Here is a 24385-nt window from a genome sequence, read left to right as displayed (position 1 = left end):
CGTGATAAAATCGAAATTACACTGTACTGAACAATCTGGATGCTACAATAGGACCTTGCGTTGATGGATTGGAGTCACATATAATAAAGATTTGTGCAGCCAGACTAGTTACACATGCGTGTAGGCATGTTTTTTAAACCTTTCTTCGTTTCATTTGGGGTATCGAACGTCTTCGTCAGTGGTTTTCTTCGGCAGTTTTTCTGCAGCAATCTTATGCAAAAGGGGACCGAAGAAAACCACTGACGAAGACGTTCGATACGCTATCAATTCCTCCTCAATTTTCGCGACAAAATTGTTGGAGTAGATCTTACGCCTCAGGCTTGTCCAGAAATCATCGGTGGAACGTAGCTGTGGGACGTTGGGTGAGTTTGTCGACTTGGGTACCACATCAAAATTCAACTGGTCCATGTCGTCCAATGTTCGCTTCAAGTAGTGGGCCGACGCCAGTTCCGGCCAGAACAGCGCTTATGGTTTTCCTTGATGAACGGCGCAACAACCGGCAGGCACTTCGTACTATAAATTTCCTCGTTCACGACCAGCCCGGAGTAAAAGAAAAGCGGCTTTGACATTCCCTTTTCGCTGGTTGACAGCAACAGCAGCACTTTCTTGGGGAACTCGGTGTGTGAAGTAAACTTCACCACTTTTTTGTGCCCTGCCAGTCGTTACCATTCAGGGTAATATAGGTCTCGTCGTCTATCACAACCGCCACCTCGCGATTCGCCGGAAAAATCGATTTGACCATCTTATTCAGCCGATGTCGTTGCGTCATTGTCTGCAACTCCGAGTCCAGTGGACGGAACTACCGCTTCCTGACATGTATGTCCATGTTCGTCAAGTACTTTTCCACTGTTTCGTTTGCTGCACCGATATCCCGACCAAATGCACACAGCGACTTTTCCCTCGGTCTGCCTCTTCACAATCCTTTAAAGCAGTGGCTTCCAACCTTTTTTGGTTCCACGGCCCTATTTGCTAAACACGAAGAGCTCCGCGGCCCTCCAAAAACATTTCAAATACAGGTTTCGCAAGTCCAGGCTGCGTTTGTCAGTCTTATATCGTCCTCAAAGTTTAATTTTTTCACGTCTTAGTTCTAATACGCAAAAGAGTTAGGAAACTTTCTTAACAAAAATATCTGGAAACCTATTATAGTTTCCCGTCACCCCAAGTTAGTAACCATTGCTCTTGTCACTCAGGGTCGTCGGCCGTCGGACTTTCTTTCGATGCTCTGATTGTTGTCCAATAGTGCCAAGATGTTGTAGAAGCTCAAACGGGCGTATTTGGCGTCCACAAAGTGCCGCACGATGTCCACTTTCGACGCGGCCCTTCTGAACGGAGCAGCTTCACTGTTTTCGCCATCACGGTTAGAGTTCGATTGATAGAGCTGTCATTTTTTTTTTGTGTTGACTCATGAGTTACTATGATTGATGCTGCATGGGTAGTTTCGTCAGTGCGTGTGAAGGTAAATTAATAAATATCTGTAATTTTATTCATTTTTTTTTTTAAAGCAATCGTCATTTCGATCGATGAATTTGTGTACCTTGGTACATGTGACAATGATGTTATTCAAGAAGTGAAAAACACGGATAGCAGTCGTAAATAGGACCTTTCACGGTTTACGCAGCCAGATGAGGTCCCGAAGTAAGAATGTTCACTCTCACTCCCTCTACGGCCATGGCGTAGGTCGAGGAGGCCAACCTGCGAGCACTTGGTGTCTTCTAGCGTAGAAACTGGAGAATAGAGTGTGGCGCGGGCGCATGAACCACGAGGTGTACCAAGCAAATTATTACGCGGATATCATCACGCTGCTAATATTGATGAAGAAAAAGAAATCATCAAGCTGCTAAAATACGGCAGACTACAGTCGGCTGGCCACGTGACATGAATGTCGGAGGCTGACCAGCGAAGATTATATTCAGCAGAGTACTTTTTGGATATGTGGTGTGGATGAAGACACCAGATCGGCGGGTGTTAGGGGGGATTGGAGAAGACTACGCCAAGATCGAGTGATGTGGAGACGAATTCTGGATTCCACAATAAGTTTTTTTTCTGGCAACTCTGTTTGTGCTATTGTATATTCAGTTTTACTACCTGTGTTCAAATTCCGTTAATTCATCGTGAACCCGTACTCTCGAGTTACTTCTGTGCTTTGAAACCAATATTGGGCTAACAGTGAACACTGGAAGAGTGAAGTACAGTTATTTTTTGTGCTAATTTGCCCAATTCAATACTCTCAAGTGGATCGGATTGTGTGCTGGCATTGCCATTGTTATTGTTTGGAATCGTGTAGCAGAGCAAGCAGCAAGTGTTCTTCCTTGCCTATCCAAAGGCGTTTATCAAGCATGGAAAAGAAATTATGCGGCGAGTGCAAACTCGAAGTTAATGATCTCGAACCGGTCCGCTGTGGTTTTTGTGATGCTCGCTACCACATTAACCAACAGTGCTGTGGATTCAATAGCAGAGTTTGCAAAGACCTTTTTTCGCAAGGTAAAATCATGTTTATTTGCCCGCACTGTAGAGATAAATTGAACGGTCAATCGATCGGTGCTTATGTGGCTGACATGATAGATAAACAACCTCCCCCGAATTCACAACAGCTTATTGATTTACCGGCTCAAGTGCAAAAACTTGCCGAGGTAGTTGAGGGTTTGGGTAAGAAAATTGACAACATGCCTCATAAACCACTGAATATTGATGGTTCTGCTAGCACCCCTATAAATTTATCAGCGACACCGGTCTGGCCAGCACGAAATCCTAAGCGCCGTCGTGCTGATCGTTTGCCAGTGGAAATTGCATCTGACCGCGGCACTAACACCATCGACATCAGCGATCTCTCTGTGCCGTCTATTACTTCTGCAGCAGCACAGAAATGTTTTTGGCTTTATTTATCTGGTTTAAACCCAAAAATAAGCGACGGCGATTTGCAAAAAATTGTATCACGTTGCTTGAATGGAATTGAGCCCATTGCAGTAATTCGACTGCAATGGGCTCAATTCCATTGCTAGACTGTTATTTAGGGAATTCGTCGACCATCCAAAAAACTAACTCCTGGAAGCAGAACACAGTCTGCTACATCATTTGCTGTAACCAAACCTACTATTTTGCGATCTTTCATTGACGGTGGGAGCTTACGGGCTCCCACCAGAGGCGAGTACTCCGTAAATTCTTTTGCGCCCCCTGTGCTGTATGGCTCGTCTTTTCAGAACACCGTTTGTGATGTGACCAACGTTAGTATGTACTACCAGAACGTGCGTGGATTGAGAACGAAGATTGACGATATTTGACTGCAACTACGATGTGATTATGCTAACCGAGACGGGATTGAATGACAGTATACTCTCACCACAGCTATTCGGCAGTGCCTTCAACGTATTTCGATGCGATCGGAGTCCAATAAACAGCAATAAACGTTCTTCCGGAGGTGTTTTGATCGCTGTCGCACGGCATCACACTAGCACAATCTTTGAATCTGTACATGCAAACTGTCTTGAGCAGGTATGCGTAAAAGCCTCAATCCATGGCCTAAAACTCCTACTATGCGCGATATACATTCCTCCTGACAAGAGTAACGATAGTACTATCGTTGATGCTCACGTCGCTTCCGTTCGAGACTTTTTTGCGAGCAGCGCAGACGATTGCACGTTGATGGTATGCGGCGACTATAATCAACCGCGTTTAGCATGGGATAACTGTAATGGTGTCATAAAACATGATGAGTCTACGCAGCTACCGAATGCAAGTGCTACTCTCATTGACGGCATGGATTTTCTAAAACTAAACCAGGCAAATTTAATTCGAAATCACCTTGGACGCGTGCTAGATTTGGTGTTTTACAACTCTGATTGCGAAATTTCCGTAGAGGAGTGTGTTGCCCCGATGCTGCCCGTTGATTTACACCATCCTCCATTGACAATCTCGACTCCCACCACTAAAAATGCGATGGCCGGTTCTAGTCTCCCTTCCGCGAGGCGAGTATTAAATTATAGAAAAATTGATTTTGTAGCTTTCAATGCTTTTATATCGAACATTGATTGGCCAGCACTGTGGCCTGACAGTAACGATGCGGACTCGATGGCAGCAAATTTTTGCGCACTTGTTGGATCATGGCTTGCAGATAATTTGCCATTTGTTAGACGACCTTCTTCCCCTGCTTGGAGTAATCACAGTTTGAGAGTTTTGAAACGTAAACGGAACGCATGTTTGCGCAAACTCCGTCGTTTACGGTCAGATGAATCGAAGTATGATTTTAAACGTTCAAGTGAGGAGTATCGACGGCTGAATTCAAGTCTCTACAAGTCATACGTGTTGGGAGTTCAAACAGACCTGCGTAGAAACCCGAAAAATTTTTGGAATTTCGTTAATTCAAAACGGAAATGCTTCTCGACCCCAACGGACGTGTATTTGGAAGAAATGGTATCCTGCTCGGATTCTGATTCTTGCGAACTTTTTGCGAAATTTTTCTCTTCTGTATTCGCCTCCGATTGTGCCTCGAATGACGATGCTGCTCGCGCCGCTGCGAATGTTCCTGCAGATCTTGTTGATCTTGACATCTTCGAAGTTACACATGATATGGTTACTGCCGCCGCTAAGAAACTCAAATGTTCGTACACTGTTGGTCCCGATGGAATACCTGCCGTGCTTTTGTGCCGATGCATTGATATTCTAGCCGCTCCACTTTGCACCATATTCAACAAGTCTTTGGTACAAGGGAAGTTCCCCGAGATCTGGAAGCACTCCTATGTGTTCCCGGTCTTCAAAAGTGGTGATCGTCGTAATGTCAAAAATTACCGTGGAATAACCAATTTGTCTGCCGCGTCTAAACTTTTCGAGATCGTTGTAAGCTCTGTTATATTGAGTAGCGCACGCAACTACATTTCTTCGGACCAGCATGGTTTTCTCCCCGGACGATCTGTGACAACAAATCTCATGCATTTCACGTCGCATTGCATTTCAGAACTCGAACGTAAAGTACAAGTCGATGTCATTTACACGGACCTCAAGGCTGCTTTTGACCGAATCGACCATAAAACATTGTTAAACAAAATCTCCCGTCTTGGTGCCTCATCTCGGTTCGTTAAGTGGCTTAAATCGTTCCTGCGTGATAGAATTTTACAAGTCAAGCTGGGATCCGGTGTATCGTCTGCGTTCACAAATAAGTCTGGTGTACCACAAGGTAGTAACCTTGGGCCGCTTCTCTTCATTATTTTCTTCAACGATGTCGCTGATACTCTTGGGATCGGTTGCAGATTAGTTTACGCCGATGATTTGAAAATATACTTGACGATTCGCAACACCGAGGATTGTTATCGTTTGCAATCACTTTTAAATACATTTGTGACGTGGTGTAAACTAAACTCTCTGATTATAAGTACTGCAAAATGTGAAGTGATAACATTTCATCGCACTCAAACACCAATCATTTTCAACTATACTGTCGATGGAGAAGTGCTGCGTAGAGTAGATTGCGTAACTGATCTTGGAGTTATTCTTGACCGAAAGCTTACTTTTGATAAACATCGTGCTGCAGTTATTTCGAGAGCAAGTAGGCAATTGGGATTCATCGCTAAAGTTGCGGGCGACTTCAAGGACCCTCACTGTATGAAAGCACTGTATTGTTCGCTAGTGCGCCCCTTACTTGAAAACGTTAGTGTAGTCTGGACTCCGCACCAACTGTCATGGAACCTGCGCCTTGAGCGTGTACAAAGACGATTCATTCGACTGGCCCTGAGAGATTCACCTTGGCGTGATCCTACCAACCTACCACCCTATCCGGACCGTTGCCGCCTACTTGGACTTGACACTCTTGACCGCCGCCGTAAGTTACAGCAGGCTGTATTTATCGCCAAGATTTTGAATTCTGAACTGGATTCCCCGAAGCTGCTGTCCATGATGAATGCTTGCTATGCTTGCAAACCAATACCATCGTACAAACTTTGGTTTTTATGAACCTGCTGCGTTTAGTGTAAGAACTTTCACGAGTGTAGAGCATTTATTTGAGTATGGTGAGCCTAGTCATATTTTTAAACATAGATTAATTAATTGTAGAAACTTTTAATGGCTCTTTTAACATTCATTAAGACTTTACGTCAGATGATATAAATAAATGAATAAATAAATAAATAAATAAATAAATAAGTCGTTAACGACTTCTCACCAGAAGAGTAAAGTAAGAAAGTTAAAGTAGTTTCAGGTTTTTGTTGTAAGCTTTCGAAATTTTTAAAGTACTTTAAACATTATCAAACTATATGTAAAATATTGAAAATTATTGTCATTAAATTCATACTAATATTTTTCCATAGTCAGCCACTCTCAAGTCAATACAAGTAGAATGTTGGTGTTTCATTAATTCGTAATTTTCGGTTTTACCATTTTGGCTTAGAAGCCAACATAAATCAGATTTATTGCTCGTACACTGCCGCTCATGGCAAGTCCGTCCCAATTACATTTTTATCAATTTTGATTTTATTGGTAGAATCATCATCTTTTCATATGTACTTTCGAAAAAAACACGTAATTTTGAATACTTTGTTCTGCAAAACTATGAAAAAATAGCAAATCAGTTTGTCCCATAGCAAAAATGATCGCAAGTCGGTCCCATTGAAAAAAATCATTGCAAGTGAGTCCCACAGCCAATAATAATTATGAAATATATGATGTTTACAATAGTTTATGGCCTTCAGATTTGGATATTAAATTCCAGTTAACCTAGTGATGTTTGATAAGTGGTTTGATTGAATTTAACTATACTTAAGCATTTGAAACGGAAGAAATAAAGGTTGCGCTTTTTATTAGTGAAAATTGATTTTTAGAAACTTTTGGAACCGCTATCAGTTGTGCCAATACTTTTTACTAGTAAATTACAAGAAAAGAAAGCTATTCACATGTGTGTGTATCTGAGAATAGGACAAACATTCAAATCTTATTGCTTGGCAGTTGTATGGTAATATTTTTCATAATTATTTCAAGAGTTAATACTATAAAAACCTATCAACGCTCAGTTTTTACTCGAAAATGATTCTAAAACTACTTCTTCTCGTCGTTTACAAGTGAAATGATTGCGTTCAGTAGCGCCTTTTTACAATCGCGACCGTTCTTGTCTTGCTGACACTACAAGGTTTTCTTCGAGGAAAAGTTTCCACCATTTGCTTCTTTCAGCATTTTCTAATTAACGGTGAACATAATTTTGTGTGTAGAAGCTGCCCCGCCACGAACGTGTGGGCGCTTTGAAAAAAATTTAGAACGAGTTCCTCGACCTAAAGTGATTTTAAATTTATAAATGGTATCAGATAGAGAAACAAGTGGATTACGCAGTTATTCAACAACATTGTGAAATGCTTCTCGCTACAAAATCATTCAATCATTCTGTGGAAGCACGAGAGAAGGCCATTTGTAGATCGACTAGCAACGGATTTGTTTAAAACGCAAGCCTAGCACTTGAATCGATTTGCAGTAGTTTATCTATCATCACCGGTTGCAGGTGGCTATGTGACTGATTTGCTATCATTCTGGCTAGGTATCGTAAAAGTAATCGCATATGGGTCCCAGCTTCTGATTTTCTACATAATTTAATTAAGATTTGATGTTTATGCACGCTTAATGACGCAAAAGTGTTTGTTTGCCATTGCAGTAACAAATCTTATTGACAGTCTTAATTAAAAGAGCATACGAGTGCATACGAGATACGAGAGAAAATTTCTCCTTAAACATTACGATTTTTAATTGCTGTTTTCTCGTCAGCACAAAAACGCAAATGGGACGGACTTGCCATGAGCAGCAGATAAGTTTTTATAGAGATTTTAAATTCAGGACATCTTTGAAGAGATCAGTGAACAAGTTTCTAGTATAACGAATCAAAAGTTTGCTCATGCTACTAGCACACTTACAAAACCCTGCGAACGCCCCTGTCGCCCGCAGTAGTAGGCTTTGGTTTTCGCTTCAGCCATAACCACGGGTCTCGGGCGCAGCGCAGCGATTTTCTTCTTGCCGTGCCCCGTAAAAGCGAGATTTCAAGTTGAAGTTTAAGAGCGAGTTTACATAATACATAAAATTCTCTTCTTTTCGTCGTGTTACGGATGCCAGCAAACCACACCTTCCGTCCACCCTTCTCCCTTCACTCACACATACACGCACACACAGACACACGTTCGACCGCTTTGCCATCTTCCTCCAGCGCAGTGGGACAGGGAGGAAAGGTTTGGTTCTCTTCTTAGTAAGTATAGGCAACGCGGAGTTCGATTGCGGTTACCGCCGCCCCGACCCGAGAGTGTCCGCGAGTGTAAAGAGAAAGAAGAGAAAGGAAAACGGAATTTAATTTCAATACTTAATGAGGTGTGGGATAACATCTCCCATTTCCCCCTGCGCGTGTCTTCCTTCCCAAAGACCCAAGGTGGTCGTCACCAGCCGCACCAGCGGCGGTCGTAAAACCAGTTTGTTCCTTTTTTCTTCCCGGCACGATCAAGTTTTGCGATGAAGAAATAAAAAAAACTAAAGTTTCGCTTAAATTCTTCGTGGTTCTCAGCGTGGCTCGCTGATGGGTTGCTGCCGTTGGGGTAGAAACCGGGGCGACTAGCTACGAAATAGATTTACATCCTGCTTTGTCAAAAGCTTCGATCTATAAGAACTGGGCAGCGATAGTTTTTACAACGCTTTCCCCGGGGTAGAATGGTAAAATCACAATTAAAATCACCTGCTTGCTATGATGCTAAAAATGGAACATTCACAAATAACAACGCTAACCATACAGGTCATTTGACAAATTAGTTTGACTCTATTCATAAAATAAAAAGAAAGAACGACAATCGACCAGGCGTCTCCAGCATTCGAACCACTCGAACATTGGTCTATCGCTGTTCTCTACCTCGACTCGGACAGAACACAGCCACACCGCGCAGAGAGGTTCGGCCCGGGGGTCCCACGAACGGTGCGGGAGAAATTTTCCTTCTAAATTTTCAGCTCGCTCTCACGCCCACTTCCTAGTGCGCGCCCGCGTTCTTCGTCTCGCTAGCTGATCTTAATTTTTTCGCACCGGTTCGGGATTCGTTCGGCTCGCTCGCTCACCGCTGTGAGGTTCGGCTTTCCGTTCGGTGGACGACGATCGCGAATTCTCTCCTTCTCGACTAGCTGCTGCCTGTGTGTGCTCAGCTCACTCTTTCTCTCGTTTGCGGCACACCATAACCACGGTCTCAAGCGGGGCTCGGTTCGCAGTTCGAACGGCGCACGGTGAGCAGCAGCCAGGCAGCAGGCGAGCATTTTCCGTCGGGCCGTGGGCTGTGCTGATCGTGGGGCAACTATTTAAACGATCGCAAGCGATCGATTTCGATCAGTCTAGTTCACACGCGTACTTGAGGTACAATTTTCTGATTGAAAAAAAAAAAGTCTTTCTCCTTTTCGTTTTTTTTTTGTGTTAATGTTTATTAGAGGACCCGGTCAAACATTTGTTTCCAGTTGAAAAATAATACAGTTTGTTAAATAGTTGTTGAAACAATCGTTAAAGTTAAAATTGTTAAAATAAGGAGAAAAATTCAGATCACCAAGTGACTTTACAGAAGATCAAGTGAGAAAATAAAACGGTGCGATAAAAAGTTCGAAGAAGTTGAGTTTTAAACAAGAAGTGTAACTTTTGAAACGCCATGGCCTACACCGGACTGGTATTGGCACTGTTGACCATCGTCCTGTCGGTGGCGTGTTACTTCAAGATCCTGTACGAGTGGCATCGAAAAGTACGTGTTCAAACGGTGCGATCGGTGCGCTATTCGAAGAAGCTCACTGCGGAACAACCAGAGCAGAAGACCAACGAGGAGGAACTGGTGACATTTTCGCAAGCTCCGGGACCGATGCCTTGGCCGATCCTGGGCAGTCTGGCGATCCTCGGCAAGTACGAGGTCCCCTTCGAGGGTTTCACGGCACTCGCGCGAAAGTACGGTGACGTGTACAGCCTGACACTCGGTTCCAACCGGTGCCTGGTGGTGAACAGCCTGGAATTGATCCGGGAGGTGTTGAACCAGAACGGACGCTACTTCGGCGGCCGGCCGGACTTCCTACGCTTCCACAAGCTATTCGGTGGCGATCGCAACAACTGTGAGTATTTAGATTCCTGATTCTGGTAGCGTTAAGTTAGTTTCGTTATCTGGTGCGCGTTTGTTTGCGATTGGAAGTCAATATTTGCACAGGCCAGTGATCACCGACCGACGGGTAGCAGAAGAAGGAAATTGCGAATGCATATCCAACTTATGTTTGCCTGGAAGCTAAAGAGGGTGATCAAATTTGTTTGAATTAGGAAACTTGTATCAATTCCCAGAAATTCGCATTAGGCATATTTTTGTAGGTCAAAGCCTACTAGGCTGAGAATCATCCGATCAGGGCTGTACCACGTGTCCACCGGCACGGCTGTACCTTTCCCTCTTGGTTGATTTGTTTTGGGCACCGTTTTCGGCAGGTTCGGTTTCACTTTCTCTCGTGGCCCAGTTACGGGTACCCAGCGCAGCAGTTTGTTCCATAAATGTGTCCATTTTGTATGTGGTCGTTTGCTGGCTGCCATTGTTGGCTCGAGTGTAAACCTTTTTCCCATCGATCAATCGGGAGAAAGATTTGCATCACGGTGCCGTCAGATTTCACCAAACGTATCAATCAGCAGCCAGGCTGGCTGGTTGCCTGCCTGCCTGCCTGCCATCTCGGGTGATTAGCATTCGTGCCCCGCGTACCGACGGCGCCACCAGACGACGACGACGGCGGCGGTACAAGCATGCTAGCAAGACCTGAATGAAAGTGAAGCACTCCACTGGTGAGTTTAGCTCTTGTTTTGTGCAATCATCGGAGCAGGCTGCTCTCAAAATGTCAGCTTGATTGGCTGGTTGAAAGCGAAAGTGGATCGAACCGGAGCCCGGATCGGTTTGCTTGGATGCGGTGACCCTGTTGAATAGTTGGGCACAGCGCACTAGTTACACCCGAAACGTTTAGCTCTCGTACAAAAGGGGGGGGGGGGGGGCTGAGTGAGTGATGCGTTTTGTGTTGTGGAAACTGGGACTCGTCATGAGAGGTGTCAGAGTAAGCGACGGCATTAGAGATTTGTGTTGGAGTAAAAAAGACTAAGAAGGTGAATGTACATAGCTTTTGTGAAGTTATGGCATGGTTTCCCCAGATGTAAAAGAACCAACGACGATGGAAATACATGTCGTTGCAGAGTATTAAATGTTAAACTAATTTCTTGGAACTTTTTTAGTGAGTTTGCAACAATTCTAAACCCCCAAGCTTGCCAAGCGCTGTGGTAAACTTGTTACTTTCTCCGAGGCGTATCATAGAAAACCGAGGGGCAAGACAGGTTTTCTGCTTTCATTCTGATTTGAAAAGATTCTCTGAATTTTACCCCCAACTGATAGAACATAATTGAAGTGATACAACAAAATGCATCTAGAAATATCAAAGCAAGGTTTTTATAAAAGTTTTATAAAAGTTGCTCAAAATATTCTTATATTACTTACTGTATTGCCCCTTGTACAAAGCCAGATCCTCCAAAATAAACTGGTCAATGAAGTATCTTTTTAATATTAACGGCTTCAAGCAATTTCTTGGTCAGAAATTCGAGATGCTTTTCAGTGAACAGCTTTGTGCTCATTCAGGTACTACTCATACCCACATTTTTAAGGCTTTAATAGTGCTTTTCTTATTTGCACTGCAGTAAAAGTAAAGTGAATGAAGATTAAAAGCATAAAATCGGGTAAAAATAAGCGAATTCATTAAGTTTTTGAACCAAGCGATTACTAGAGCTTTACTTTGTTGAAGATTGACTAATAAGTTACAAACTACGACAAAATATTTGTTGGGGGTGTAATCGAAAAGAATTCGTTTGATTTGAACTGTTTCTTGCTGGTTTCATTCAGATTTTTTTATTTTCATGCAACTTTACAACAGCTCACGAATATTAGCTTCATTTTCAACAGTGGAAAAATTTTCATCAAAGAGTGATTTGTGCTTTAATCGGGGGGTAAGACATATTACTAAAAAAATATCCTGCACCACAGATGAATTAAACTTGATTACTACTTTTCGTTTGAAGTTCCATTTCTCATAACCATCAGCGATTAGTAACAGAGCTTGTGTTTTCATCAACGGCATGTGGCCAGTAGCTCTTTTTAAATTTGTTGAAAAATTAGCACTGAATATATTAAACGATAATTACACAATTCCACTAAATGGCGATGTTTATAACTATGTTATCTGGTTTTCATAGTTAGTAAATAATCTGCAATCTCACTGTAGGTGTGATTCTTTAGATGAGCTTTTCATACTGAACGATTTCTTCGTTCTTTTTTGAGAGATAAGGGCATTTTTTTTTTCATTTCGTCGCCGTCTCTGTTGAAAAATTTACTGAATTTTTGATAAAAAGTTAGTTAAATGTTGAATAAGCGATTGTACTTGTGAAACATTCAACTAGGAACAAGATTTTTTTGACAAATCATGTAGATTCGATTGAGGTTAGACTGTATTCTCCGCATTTAATTTAGTTCAGTAATTTAGCGTTTTGTGCGTAAAAGCCCAAAACAATTGGAGTAGAATGTTTGTTTCATCCAAGGGCCGAGACATAATTAAATATTTTTAAAGTTTAGTATCATCACTACATACAATTGTTAGGTTCTAGGTTGGGCGCAATCCAGGGGCTGATGGAGAGCACATTCCCTAACATTAATCTACTAAAAATCTTAATTTTCTTGAACCCTTTTGCTGAAGGTGGCTCTAACTCCAAATATATACCAACAAGAGCTGAACAATATTATTTCAATCGTATATTTTCTCACAAAAAAAACGTGATTGGATCTCGAAAACCGCTCTACAGTTTGTTCTATTTGTTTTTTTTTGTTCGGTCTCTGAAACATTTCCAACAAGCAACCAAACATCCATCACCATCTTTATCATCAGCTTTGCGCCTTGCTAATAAAATCTAGACCCAAAAACGGCAGCAAACATTTATTCTGTGTTAGTGCTGCTCTATTTTTTTTATTGCTATCTTCTATTTGAATTATTATTATCAAATTATTGGCTAAATTATTCTTTGAATGAAATTCCACCTATTTTGTTCTTATGCTTACAAATTACATACCATTCCTTTTTACATTAACTATTCCGAGCTTCTACCACAATAGATTAAAAAATGGTCGCAGTGGTTCAGTCTTCTACAAGGGATTCCGAGCCTCGCTACCTCCGGCCAATTTTATCGCCAATTACAATTCCCTGGAGAGGTTTCAACAAAATGAATTTATTTTTGTTAAGATGTATTTGTCCAGGTTTTGTAGGATTTAACGTGAAGGAAGGGGTCTGAGAATAAACCCAAGCATGAGTCCGTTGACTTCGAAAGGCCCTGATTCTAATAAGATTTGAACCCACATCCACTTGTCAAAACGGACTCTGTAACCTTGCGGCTACGAAGCTGCCTAGTCTCTAGATGAGTAATGTCGCTAGTGTGCCTATTGTGTTTGAGGTAAATCATGTTGCACAAAGGATCTAGAGCACTAGAGATGATATGTCGCGATTCGACCTGAAAACTGCTTTGAGAATCATAATCTAGTAGCCATAGCTCTATTTTAAACTTTCCTATCGGCAATACTTGTCAAAAAAAAAGTAGACTACACTGAACTTAATTGCTCGTACATAAGTGAATGATTTTTGGTTAACGATTGTGCGACATTTGAGAACTGATTATCATCCTTCGCTTGCGGAGCTCAAACAAATAAGGAAAAGTATTCTTTTCAGAAAGGAAAATACACACTTAAAGGTTGAAACAGCATGATTATTATAAATTATGAGAAAGATTATGAATGAGCACATCGTATTAGTTAGAATGCGTTATGTAGTTAAGAACTGTTAAGATTGTTATACGTTGGCATAAGATAAAATCGTACTCAGGATGAAAAGTATTTTAATACTAAATTTCATTCACTACAATAAAATTCGATTCGCTTAGGAACGTAAATTGCAAATGGAACTGAATCATATAACAGTTCTTGTTCGTATATTATTTCCTGTATGCAGCTGTCATGGATGATTTTCTTTCATATATGCACTTGAATTCAAGTTGTTAAATTGCGACAAATACCACTGAAAATATTAATGCAAATTCTTTCATTGATTGAATAATGATACCAGTGTGCATCACGAATCATATCATTCGACAAAAATTATCATCGAGTATTTCATTTCTTTTCGGGAAGCGTCCATCTGAATTATCAATCTTTTGATAAAGGCTCAACGATTCCGTTCAGTGTAATGAAATTTGACGTGTCTAGTTCAGCAGATCAAATCTTTTCGGAACTACGAAGGTGCTGATATGTGTTTGATTTTTGCAAAGGAACAAGAAGAAAGCGCATATTTTCGCTTTTGTCTTCACATACATTTTGACAATCGCATATGAGAGTACGTGTAGGAGAAAACAGCATTTAAAATCTCTTTTAACTTCGTAGCTGCGAATACATAACCTGTAAAAAACAGGCGATGCCAGTGACACTACTTATCTAGGGACTCAATAATCTTATGTAAACTGTCAAAATGGAGCAGCGTGATGGCAACGCAACTCAATGAGACATATAAAAGTGTGGAAAAAGGAAAAGTTCACTAGCATAACACAGCATAACATAATGGTGAAAATTTTTCGAGTGTAAGATCACGCTTTGTTACAGTTTGGTTCGTTTTTGTTTTTATAAAAAACTATAATGCTATAGTTTGTGGGAGAAACGAATACTACACATAAATCGCCACAAACTTGGAATGACACAAGAAAATTTAAAATAGTAAATATAATCAAAACAGATGACATCGTTTTCGATAGCGTGTAACTGTCTTTCTGCTGGTACACGCATGACTCGAATGATGATTCTATTGGCAACAAGAATACTAGAGGTGCAGATTTGTTGTTTTTTTCAAAGTTGGTAGCAAACACCAAATCAAATATCGTTATACTTCATACAATGTTTTCAATTTCATGATATGCGTGGTTAAAAGCAATGAGTCGTTCCGGATTTAGTTTACGGTCACGGAAACTCTCTTCGTTTGACTTTCATACCTATAAAAAAAATTTATTTTTTTCCGAGACGACAACCGATTCCGCAATCAACGGCACCCTCGTCAAATGCTTACTGTAATTTTTTCCCGACCTTCTCATTGGTACCTATTTGTACGCATGATTCATAAATGGCTAAAAATTCGACGCCCGGCTACGAAGTTAAGCCACAGACAAACAGACGTACCACGAGATTCATTGATTGAGTTTCGGTTATGTGGAATATTCTCGCCGGAGCAGTGCTGGCGCTGATGGGCTTTTTCCCTTTGAACTTAGTTGACAGTTGTCACGCGCCACGCTGCCAAAAATTGCAGAAAGGCTCGTCGTATGTGTTTTGCTGTAATATAATGAACTCAGAAAAGGACAAGTTTCTTCTCTTTACAAAGGTCAATCAAATTCGAGCAAAATTGAAACATTTCAGGTGAAACTTCAAATCCTCCTTTCGTGGCTGTGTGAGCTTTGCATTAATAACTAGAAAAATTCGTGTTATACTTGAAAATAAGCTAAAATGTTGAAAAAAAAACAATAAATACAAAAAAAATATTTTCGCTGAATAACATTACTTGTTACTAAATGTTGCTTGGCTCGTCTGGTTCAAATTAGCACTCTAGTGCCCAAATTAATATTCAGACGGACTTCGAAAAAATCACTATGAAACTTTATAAACATTTTTCAAGTATTGATTGAAGCTTTTTAGAAGTTTAACTGAAGACCGTCTAAAGGTGGCACTGGGAATTATAGGGGTTAATGGTCGATGGCAGCTCAACCTATTTTTTCAACACTCCCACAACTTTCTATACGTTTTTCCCTCTCAGATGACATTCTTGCAACCTTAGCACCCTTCAGATACCAGGTGACTGGCTAAAATATTTTCTGGACCGCTGAACTGTGAGGTGTTGAGCAAAAAAAAGTCGCCATCCTTGCAAATTTCGGATGTTTTCACTCATTTTTAAATGTCTTCACTTTGTCTTCGCAAACCAGAAATTCTTTCAAAAATCCTTGGCATCTGCACACACTAGTAACATGGCAATTATTTTCGGAAAAAATCAATTTTTTTCTATCTTCATGTTTTCCAAATAATGTACGGTGCCGTAAATATAAATAATTTTTGTACTTTTCAATGAAAAATCCAAAATCCTTTCGGATCTGTACATCTTTGAAGGAAAAAACATGAAAAAAGGCCGAAAAATTAAAAAGAACTAATTTTTTTCAACAATGGCCAAGTCTAGTGAAACTACCTGGGAAAGCTAGTCCTCGTCCCCATCTTTCGAGTGGAGACTGTTGTTTTTGCAGCTTTTCGAGAAATTTTACTTTGAAAAAAATGCATATTTTTATCTAAAATGTGCTAAGCCCTATGGAAAAGTTGAAAATTTGCCCAAGGTATGTTCGGCAGAATGATGTATTTTTTAAATATGAAAAAACTTCTAGAACATAGCAGGCCTCTAAATTCACATCAGAAAAAGTTATTTTGTATTTTTCAATTTTTAGAAATTTTAGGAATGTCTTTGTATAAAACTACCTGTATGTGGTTAATTTTCAAGAGATAGAACCAAGCCAATTTTTATCTCACTTCTAGGTGAGTTAATCAAAAACTTATATGCATCAAAAGATGCCCCTGATTATCTACAAAAACTTTGTCGAATACACTCTAGCATTTAAATGGCATTTTTATACTCAAAAGGCTTACGATCACGTTTTTCGCGTTTTAAACCACTGTGGAACGGGTAAAAAACTCTTTTTTTCAGTTTGAGCTCTAATGCATTCCTGTGGCAAGGGTCACCGAAATTTACTACAACGGGTAAAAAGTTAGTGACTGATCTTGTTAACAAATTTTAATAAATTCTCACAGTTTTTCCTGAAGATGTCACTGATCAGTGACGAAACGTCGGATAATATAGAATAAGTTGCTCTACTTCTTTTAGACTAAATAGACGGAAATACACTCAACTCACTTTAACTACCGTTTTGACTCAAACTTCAAACAGTCTCAAACTTTGAACACTTCAGAATAAAAATCACAATATTATAGCTAGAGTAAACAAAAGTAATCATACTGTATATCATTTCGTTCCTCGGAATGTCCATTACCCAGTGATGTCGAAATCGAGGGAAAATCGGAGGAATTTCCAATACGAATGACGTTTAAAGTATCCCCATTACAAATACCACCCACTCTTCTTCATATTTGACCAGTTTTGAATAGCAATACTCAGAGGGAGAGATATGCGAAGAGAGTGTTGTGAGCCAAACGAACATGTCAAAGTTCGAGCCAAACGAACAAGAAAGGTTACACATTGAAAGGTATTGCAATAAAGGTCAATAAGGAATATATTTATTTTTACACGTTTTTCATGTTCTATTGTTAAACAATGAATTGAGAATGCTCCAAAGTTGCTTCATCACAGTGATTTTTAACTGGTGGTTCACAAACCCTCTGTAAAGTCTACAGAATAATGATGAAAGTATATAAAATTAAACATAAACATAAAATTTAACACCTTCACGGTTTTTGTGATGCACTTTATTATTCCCCAGGACTTCCACCGTCACCATCAGTTATACGAGCCGAATAAAAAAGTTAGTGAACATTGCGCTTTGAGAAGAGATCTGGCACCCCTGATATGTGAAACCTAGTTGCCAAATCAGCGGTTTTTTTCATCGCTTATCTCTCCCTCTGAGGATCTCTAGTTTTGAATGGTAGTAATCGGGCTATAAGGCTTGAGACAGATGAAGCCTAACAGTTTGACCGCCGATTAAATCGAACGATTAATTGATGTATTCACTATGAACAGCCAACAACATTCATAGATAGACGAAATCGAAGTGAACTTGATTCGATCGGTATGTTGGTCGGAGGATTGACTGCATCCGGTGTAGTGGGTTTACTAAGTTTTTTCGCCAATTGCCAAAATTTTAATGGCAATGTGTTCACACTTTTCTAACGCTTGAAGACATTTTTCTCGTGAAGCGTGGAGACATTTGAAAAAAAAAAATGACCTGGCATCCCTGATGTGCAGTCAAGTCAGTAAAGTGCGAAACCTAAAATCGCATAAAAAACTGATTGCGTTCCGTACGTTCCAGCACAGAACGTTTCTCTGCGTCTTGATCATTGTTCAACAGATTCCTCTGTGTTTATTTACAAGCAGCTGTGGTTGTTTTTTTTTTTTTTTTTGAGAACTGATGACACAATTTTGCTATCGGTATACAACCCAATCTATGTTAAGATCTGCGTCACATGTCTGATCATTGATTCACAGATCAATATCCGGGTTCAATATTTGTTGATGATAACCAGCTAAAATTATCCAAATTCACCTGAAGTGAATTGATCGAAGAGCTGGCATTCTACATAAATTGAACCAGTACATTGTCACTCTGTAGAGGTTGGTCACTGTCATAATAACTGGAACAATTGTCAAGAGCCAGCAACGTCTTTGATTCCAACCATTTCTCGGCCGAACATTTTCGAACTGCGGGTACTAATTTTGTGTAGAACCATTGGCCGAACAATTGTCTGACCATCCAAGCTTTTTTGTAATAAAAAATAACACGGGATGTTCTGCGATGTCGATTCCTTGCGACTAAGCTTGCCACGATTTCGCCTGAAAAACAAGACAGACTCATCTTCTAGAAATTTAACTACGCTTTAACATTTACCGTTGTTTGAATCACAGCATCCAGCCGTTCGAAGCAGCAAAACAGTCTTTGATCTTGGAACATTCTGAACGGCAGCTCCGCTTTTACCTCAAGAACATTCACTGTCAGCAAAATATTAGACTGCCGCTGCTGCAAATTCCAAATGTAGAGAGCTTCTTCCAGTAGAGGTGCTCTTTCGACGTTTTTCGATTGGCGACTCCATATTCCTTGAAAATATCTCCTGCCCCACTGTACTTCTTTTTTTTTTTTTGCATGATTCTTGTGACAGTAGATTCCAAGATGGTCATGGGTCCCACCTTCTGCTTCGAAATCTTCAATAACAGGTACCTCTTCACGAGTATCAAGAAATTACTCTTCCTCTTCTAAACGTTTGATCTTAATCCAACCATTTCTAACTTGGTTACGAGTTTTTGCAACGAGCGAAATTCGACCATAAATCATTCACGTGAAGTGATTTTTGATTCCGAAAACTGTTCTGGAAAATACATAACATATATTGACAGTAAACCTTCACTCATCCAACAGCGCTCAATGCTTACTTGGATTCGGCAGGTTGGTCGTTGCCATCACAAGCCCGCATCGTTAAGCTTACACTCGCGCTTGACAGTTCACACGCGAAACCGAAACCGTTTCGCGAATGTTTTGTCTTTCTATTTTACGGGGACAAAAATTTGCAGTCCGGTTTTCTGCAGCCCTCAATAAATAAACATCGAAAGAGTGCATGAACCTGCCCATGCCCATTGATACAATTTTGTTTTAAACAAAAAGCTCACGTGTTCCGTTCTGTTGCCAGCCAGTAGAACGGAATGACATTCGATTTTTCCTTCCTAGTCGAGCCGAATAATTAGGGTGAAACTTAACGAAACAAAATTGAATCGCGTTGCGAGAGGAACGAAAAAAAAGTGTGAACAACTGATTAAAGGGAGAAGCATTTAAAAAGCAAAAATAAAACGCTTCTCGCATGTTTGCCTCTCCTTAAAAATGCACAGCCTAGGCTACGCGAGCATAAAAATTAAATGGAGAACGAAAAAAAAACAAGATAACCTACATTTTCTCAGGCGAGGAAAGAAGCCGTTAATTTTGTTTACATTAGCATTGTGAGCTGCTGCTGCTACTGCTACTGCTGTTGCGGTGGTTTGTTTGTCCGTCTTTCGGTGGCTTTCGTGTTTCCCTTCTTTGCGCTCGGTTCGGCAACAAGCCAGCAGCATCGATATTGATGACGCTGCGCGGCCGGTCTGCTCTGGAAATACAGAGCCGTGGAAATTATGCGCAGAAAGGAAAGGGGTTTCTAATTGGGCTTTCCTTGCAGCACGGAGGAAGCAATTTTTTGGTTTTCGGAAGCCAAGAACGATTATGTATGTATATCGTCGTAATCAGCCTGGTGCGCTCCAGCTGATTTTTTACAAGCTGGAGGTAATTTTCGGTTTCGATTTCTAACGAGGATTGCAGCAGCAGTAGCAGCAGCACCCGTAATTATGGTCATAATGGAGTTGCGCATCTTCTCCACAACCGGTCTGCCGGGCGGTTTGATGGGAGATCGAGTCGAGTTTCATAATGCGTTCCCGGCATGAAGCCCGGCGCGGCGGGTCGTGCTGTGCGTTCCAATCGACGGCGACCCTGGATTAGCGCGCGAATCGACACGGCACTTGACACCACTGACACATCTCGACAGATCGCGAGTGCGATTTCCGTCAAGTGATGAGTCGATTTGTGGACAGGTTTCAAGGGCACGATCGTTTCCGGCTAGTAGCGACGTCCAGCCGCGGTTGCATAATTGATTCGTTCCCCGTCCTGGCCGCCGGTTTTGTACGCGTGAATCCTTGCGCGAATCAATCGCGTCACAGTCCGAATAATGGCAAGACATTTGACCGATTAATGATCGATCCGCTGCGTAAATCAGGCGGCTGCACGCAGAATCGATAAACGAAACCAGCGAACCGGTTTTTATCGTGCTTCCCCGCGCATTTGTTACATAAAACTGTCAACCTTCAGCAAGGTCTCGTACGAGCGATCGAACGAGCGGCTTGCCTAGCCGCTCTCGGCGAAAGAGGAGTCGCACCACGTTTTGCAGACTTCCGCAATCGGTCATCGACGGCCCGACCGCGCGCGCGCGCTCTCAGGTGACGCACGCATATGATGATGGGAAACCAATCAACCGCGCCACAGAAGACGCGACGACAGACAGCCGGTCGTCTTGCCCGCCAGTCAAGTGGTCAAGGATTTGGCCGAGAACTTGACCCCCAAAAAAAGCGGCAAATGTACGAAAAATTGGCTGGTTTTTTTTCTGTACTTTGGGTTTTGGTTTCGTTTGACGTTGGCTATTTTTTTGCAGAATAGAAGGTCGCGTCAGATGCTGTCATTCTGCGAGCAGGCATCAGGTAGGCACACACAGTAGGCGTACAGCACCACACTGTACTGTAGGGTTCACAGTGGATATCGTGGGTAGGCAGGAGGAGGAAGAAGAAACATGAATAAAATTGCCCTTGAGACGCCGTTGTGCGCCTGTCCGGAATGCTTTATATTACCGCGACGGCGACGACGACGTCGCCGTTTTGTGTAATTTGTGCGAGATTTGATTATAAATCGATTTCAATCGCTGACTGTTATGATGATCACGAGTCTGTGCAGAAACGGTCTGCTCATATTGACTGCCAATTGTGTGCGCGGATTGCGAACGGAATGGATCACTTCCTCATATCCTGCTGATCGGGACGCCGTTCCGTTGTGTGCGGATTAATAATTTTCCGTTTATTTATTTTGCGTTTTTTTTTTCTTCTCTGTTGCTCGTTTCAGCGCTTGCTTTGTGTGATTGGTCTGCGCTGCAGCAGAAGCGTCGCAATCTCGCCCGCAAGCACTGCTCGCCAAGCGACGCTTCCAGTTACTACCAGAAGATGAGCGACGTCGGCGTGATGGAGATGCACCGGTTTATGGATCAGCTTGACGAGGAGGTCATTCCGGGACGGGACTTCAAGGTGAAACCGTTGATTATGCAGGCCTGCGCTAATATGTTTAGCGAGTACATGTGCTCGGTGCGGTTCGACTACAATGACGCCGGCTTCCAGCAGATGGTGCGCAACTTTGACGAAATCTTCTGGGAAATCAACCAGGGATACGCGGTCGATTTCATGCCCTGGTTGGCTCCATTCTACCACAAGCACATGAACAAACTGAGCCGCTGGTCGGCCGACATTCGTGACTTTCTCTGCGAGCGAATCATCAACGAACGGGAGCAGAATTTCGGCGAAGACGATCCGGAGCGTGATTTTACCGACGCTCTGCTGAGAAGCCTCCGCGAAGATCCGAGCGTCAGCCGAGACACGATTATGTACATGCTGGAAGACTTCATCGGTGGCCATTCGGCAATCGGAAACCTCGTCATGCTGGCTCTCGGTTACATCGCTAAACATCCGGACATCGGCAGCAAAATCCAGCGGGAAATCGATCACGTCACAGAAAACGGCAACCGAAACGTCACCCTGTACGACACCGAAAGTATGCCCTTCACAGTCGCAACCATCTTCGAGGTGCTCCGATACTCATCCTCTCCCATCGTGCCACACGTGGCCACCGAAGACACCTGCATTGCCGGCTACGGTGTCACCAAGGGCACCATCGTCTTCATCAACAACTACGACCTGAACACCAACGTAAAGTACTGGGACGAACCGAAACGCTTCAACCCGGAACGGTTCATCGAAAGTGCCACCCTCGCCCAGATCCGAACCGACCTAATTGGATCGCCTACCGCCAAACAGGACCTCCACTCGATCATCAAGAACAACAACATCAACGCTTCGAACGAAAGCCAGAAGCAGATCCTGCGGGTGAAGAAAAACATTCCCCATTTCCTACCCTTCAGCATCGGCAAGCGAACCTGCATCGGACAGAATCTGGTGCGTGGCTTCAGCTTCATCATCCTGGCCAACATCCTGCAGAAATACAACGTACACACTAACGATCCGGCCCGGATCAAAATGTACCCGGCCTGTGTGGCCGTCCCACCGGACACCTACCCGCTGGCGTTCACCCAACGCACCCAAAAGCAGCACTGAACACCAACATTTCCCTACCCTAACCACCTCTGTAAATACTCCCCCCTCGGTTTAAGTCTCCCATAAATTATTACGTATGGTGCTCTCCCTCTCTCTTTAAAACTGTTAGTGTAGCTTTTTTTTGTTGAGAGAGAACGAGAGCGCCCCGGAAATCGGTAACTTTTAGCTTGGTAGATTTTCGCAGCTCGGCTTGCGTGAGGATAAAGAAAAATGTGTTATCTAGTGCGTAGAACGTTTCCCCCCGTTTCAGCCACCCAATCAGACGGACGGACGGGGGGCGTACTCAAAACATGGGATAATTGGAATAGTTCCGTTTTTATAAAACATTTACCTTAAGCCAGCAGAGAAGTAGAAGAAGCAGTGAATTAGCAACCTTAGAACTAAGAGTGACATTTTTGAGCACACATATGAACATTCGTATCTCTCTGTTAGTTGTAGATACTGAATAGGAATAGGAATAGGATAGGGATATTTTTTTATATCTGCATTTATTACGACGGAAAAAACCGCTAAGTTATTATGCCCCCGTTGCAGTAGAGAAGAGAGGTAAAGCTTCCGGCGAACTTTTGTTTTGCATTTTTTGTAAGAGTTAAGACTGAATCCGCACGCACTGTCCTGTCGAAAGTGTCGGCGGAAGTGCGTGCTATAAACGAGATATAAAGTTATTTGAAAGACTAAGAAAATTGAAGCGATTAAATTAAATTATCTCTCTGTTGGTGCAGCAGCGCTTAGGTAAATTTTGTGTATTGGTAAAACAATTATGTTAGTAGAGCTTAGTGATTAGTGTGTCCTCCACCCTCAGAGACTGAGGCAATTTGCAGTGTAGAAAGTACAGTGAATATATAAAGCAATAAGCAGTTAATAACCTATAAAATACATTCCCTAAATGAAACCCTAGCGTTTTCACTCGATGATGACATGCTAGAGAAACTGGACCTGTTAAATATTCTGGGGGCCGTTGCCGACTTTAATCAATTTTGATCCGTCAAAGGCCTGAAGGTTGTGATTCCACTGGTACACACAAATTTTGCCTTACAGCTCAAACTGAAGAAAATGTAAGATTATAGCTTTTGAGGCATTTCTGTGAATTTTGATGCCCTTAGCAAAGGTAACTTTTTTCGGGATTTGAATGAGTTTTACCGTAAGCCAACGTTGAAGCAACAAACCCAGCGAGCAATTACTATTGGGCACTTTGACGAATTCTGCATACACTAGAGGCTCCAAAATTCATGTTGTAACAATGTTGAATATAGTAAGGTAGAAAATATGAATAACATCTTTGATTGACACCAATCTGGCAACTGCGGAACGAATTAGAGATGTCTAGCATTGTCGGCCTTGGACAACCGTTCTCGAACACCAGCACTTAGAGGTCTTCCCTGGGGATAACGGTGCTTTCGTCTGGTAGTCTGGTCATCTCAATCATATCAGCATGTTTGTAAGTATTCTTGATACAAATGGTCTGCGCCACACTTCAACTATCTTATTTATAGTATTGAACACCGAGCAATCGTCGATTCCTCCAGCGTCCATAACTCAAGGGCAACCGGGAAGATCAACGTTCTGTTTAGCCATAGATGCTACTGAGTTTTCGACTGTTGAGATGTTATGTATTTTGACTGTATTTTCGGCTGAG

The 24385-nt window shown here is 42.0% G+C and overlaps 1 protein-coding gene across 1 annotated transcript; it reads left to right on the top strand.

Annotated features, from left to right (window-relative positions):
• The first annotated feature begins 9248 nt into the window (after positions 1–9248).
• LOC129718234 (cytochrome P450 307a1) lies at positions 9249–23627 on the top strand. The gene is made up of 2 exons (XM_055668805.1): positions 9249–10071; positions 21491–23627. Exons 1-2 carry the CDS (start codon positions 9624–9626, stop codon positions 22747–22749), a joined length of 1707 nt encoding a protein of 568 aa, XP_055524780.1. The 5' UTR covers positions 9249–9623; the 3' UTR covers positions 22750–23627.
• Positions 23628–24385: the final 758 nt, after the last annotated feature.

Source organism: Wyeomyia smithii, chromosome 1, assembly GCF_029784165.1.
Source record: "Wyeomyia smithii strain HCP4-BCI-WySm-NY-G18 chromosome 1, ASM2978416v1, whole genome shotgun sequence".
Lineage (NCBI taxonomy): Eukaryota > Metazoa > Arthropoda > Insecta > Diptera > Culicidae > Wyeomyia > Wyeomyia smithii.
This window is presented reverse-complemented; position numbering and strand designations above follow the sequence as displayed.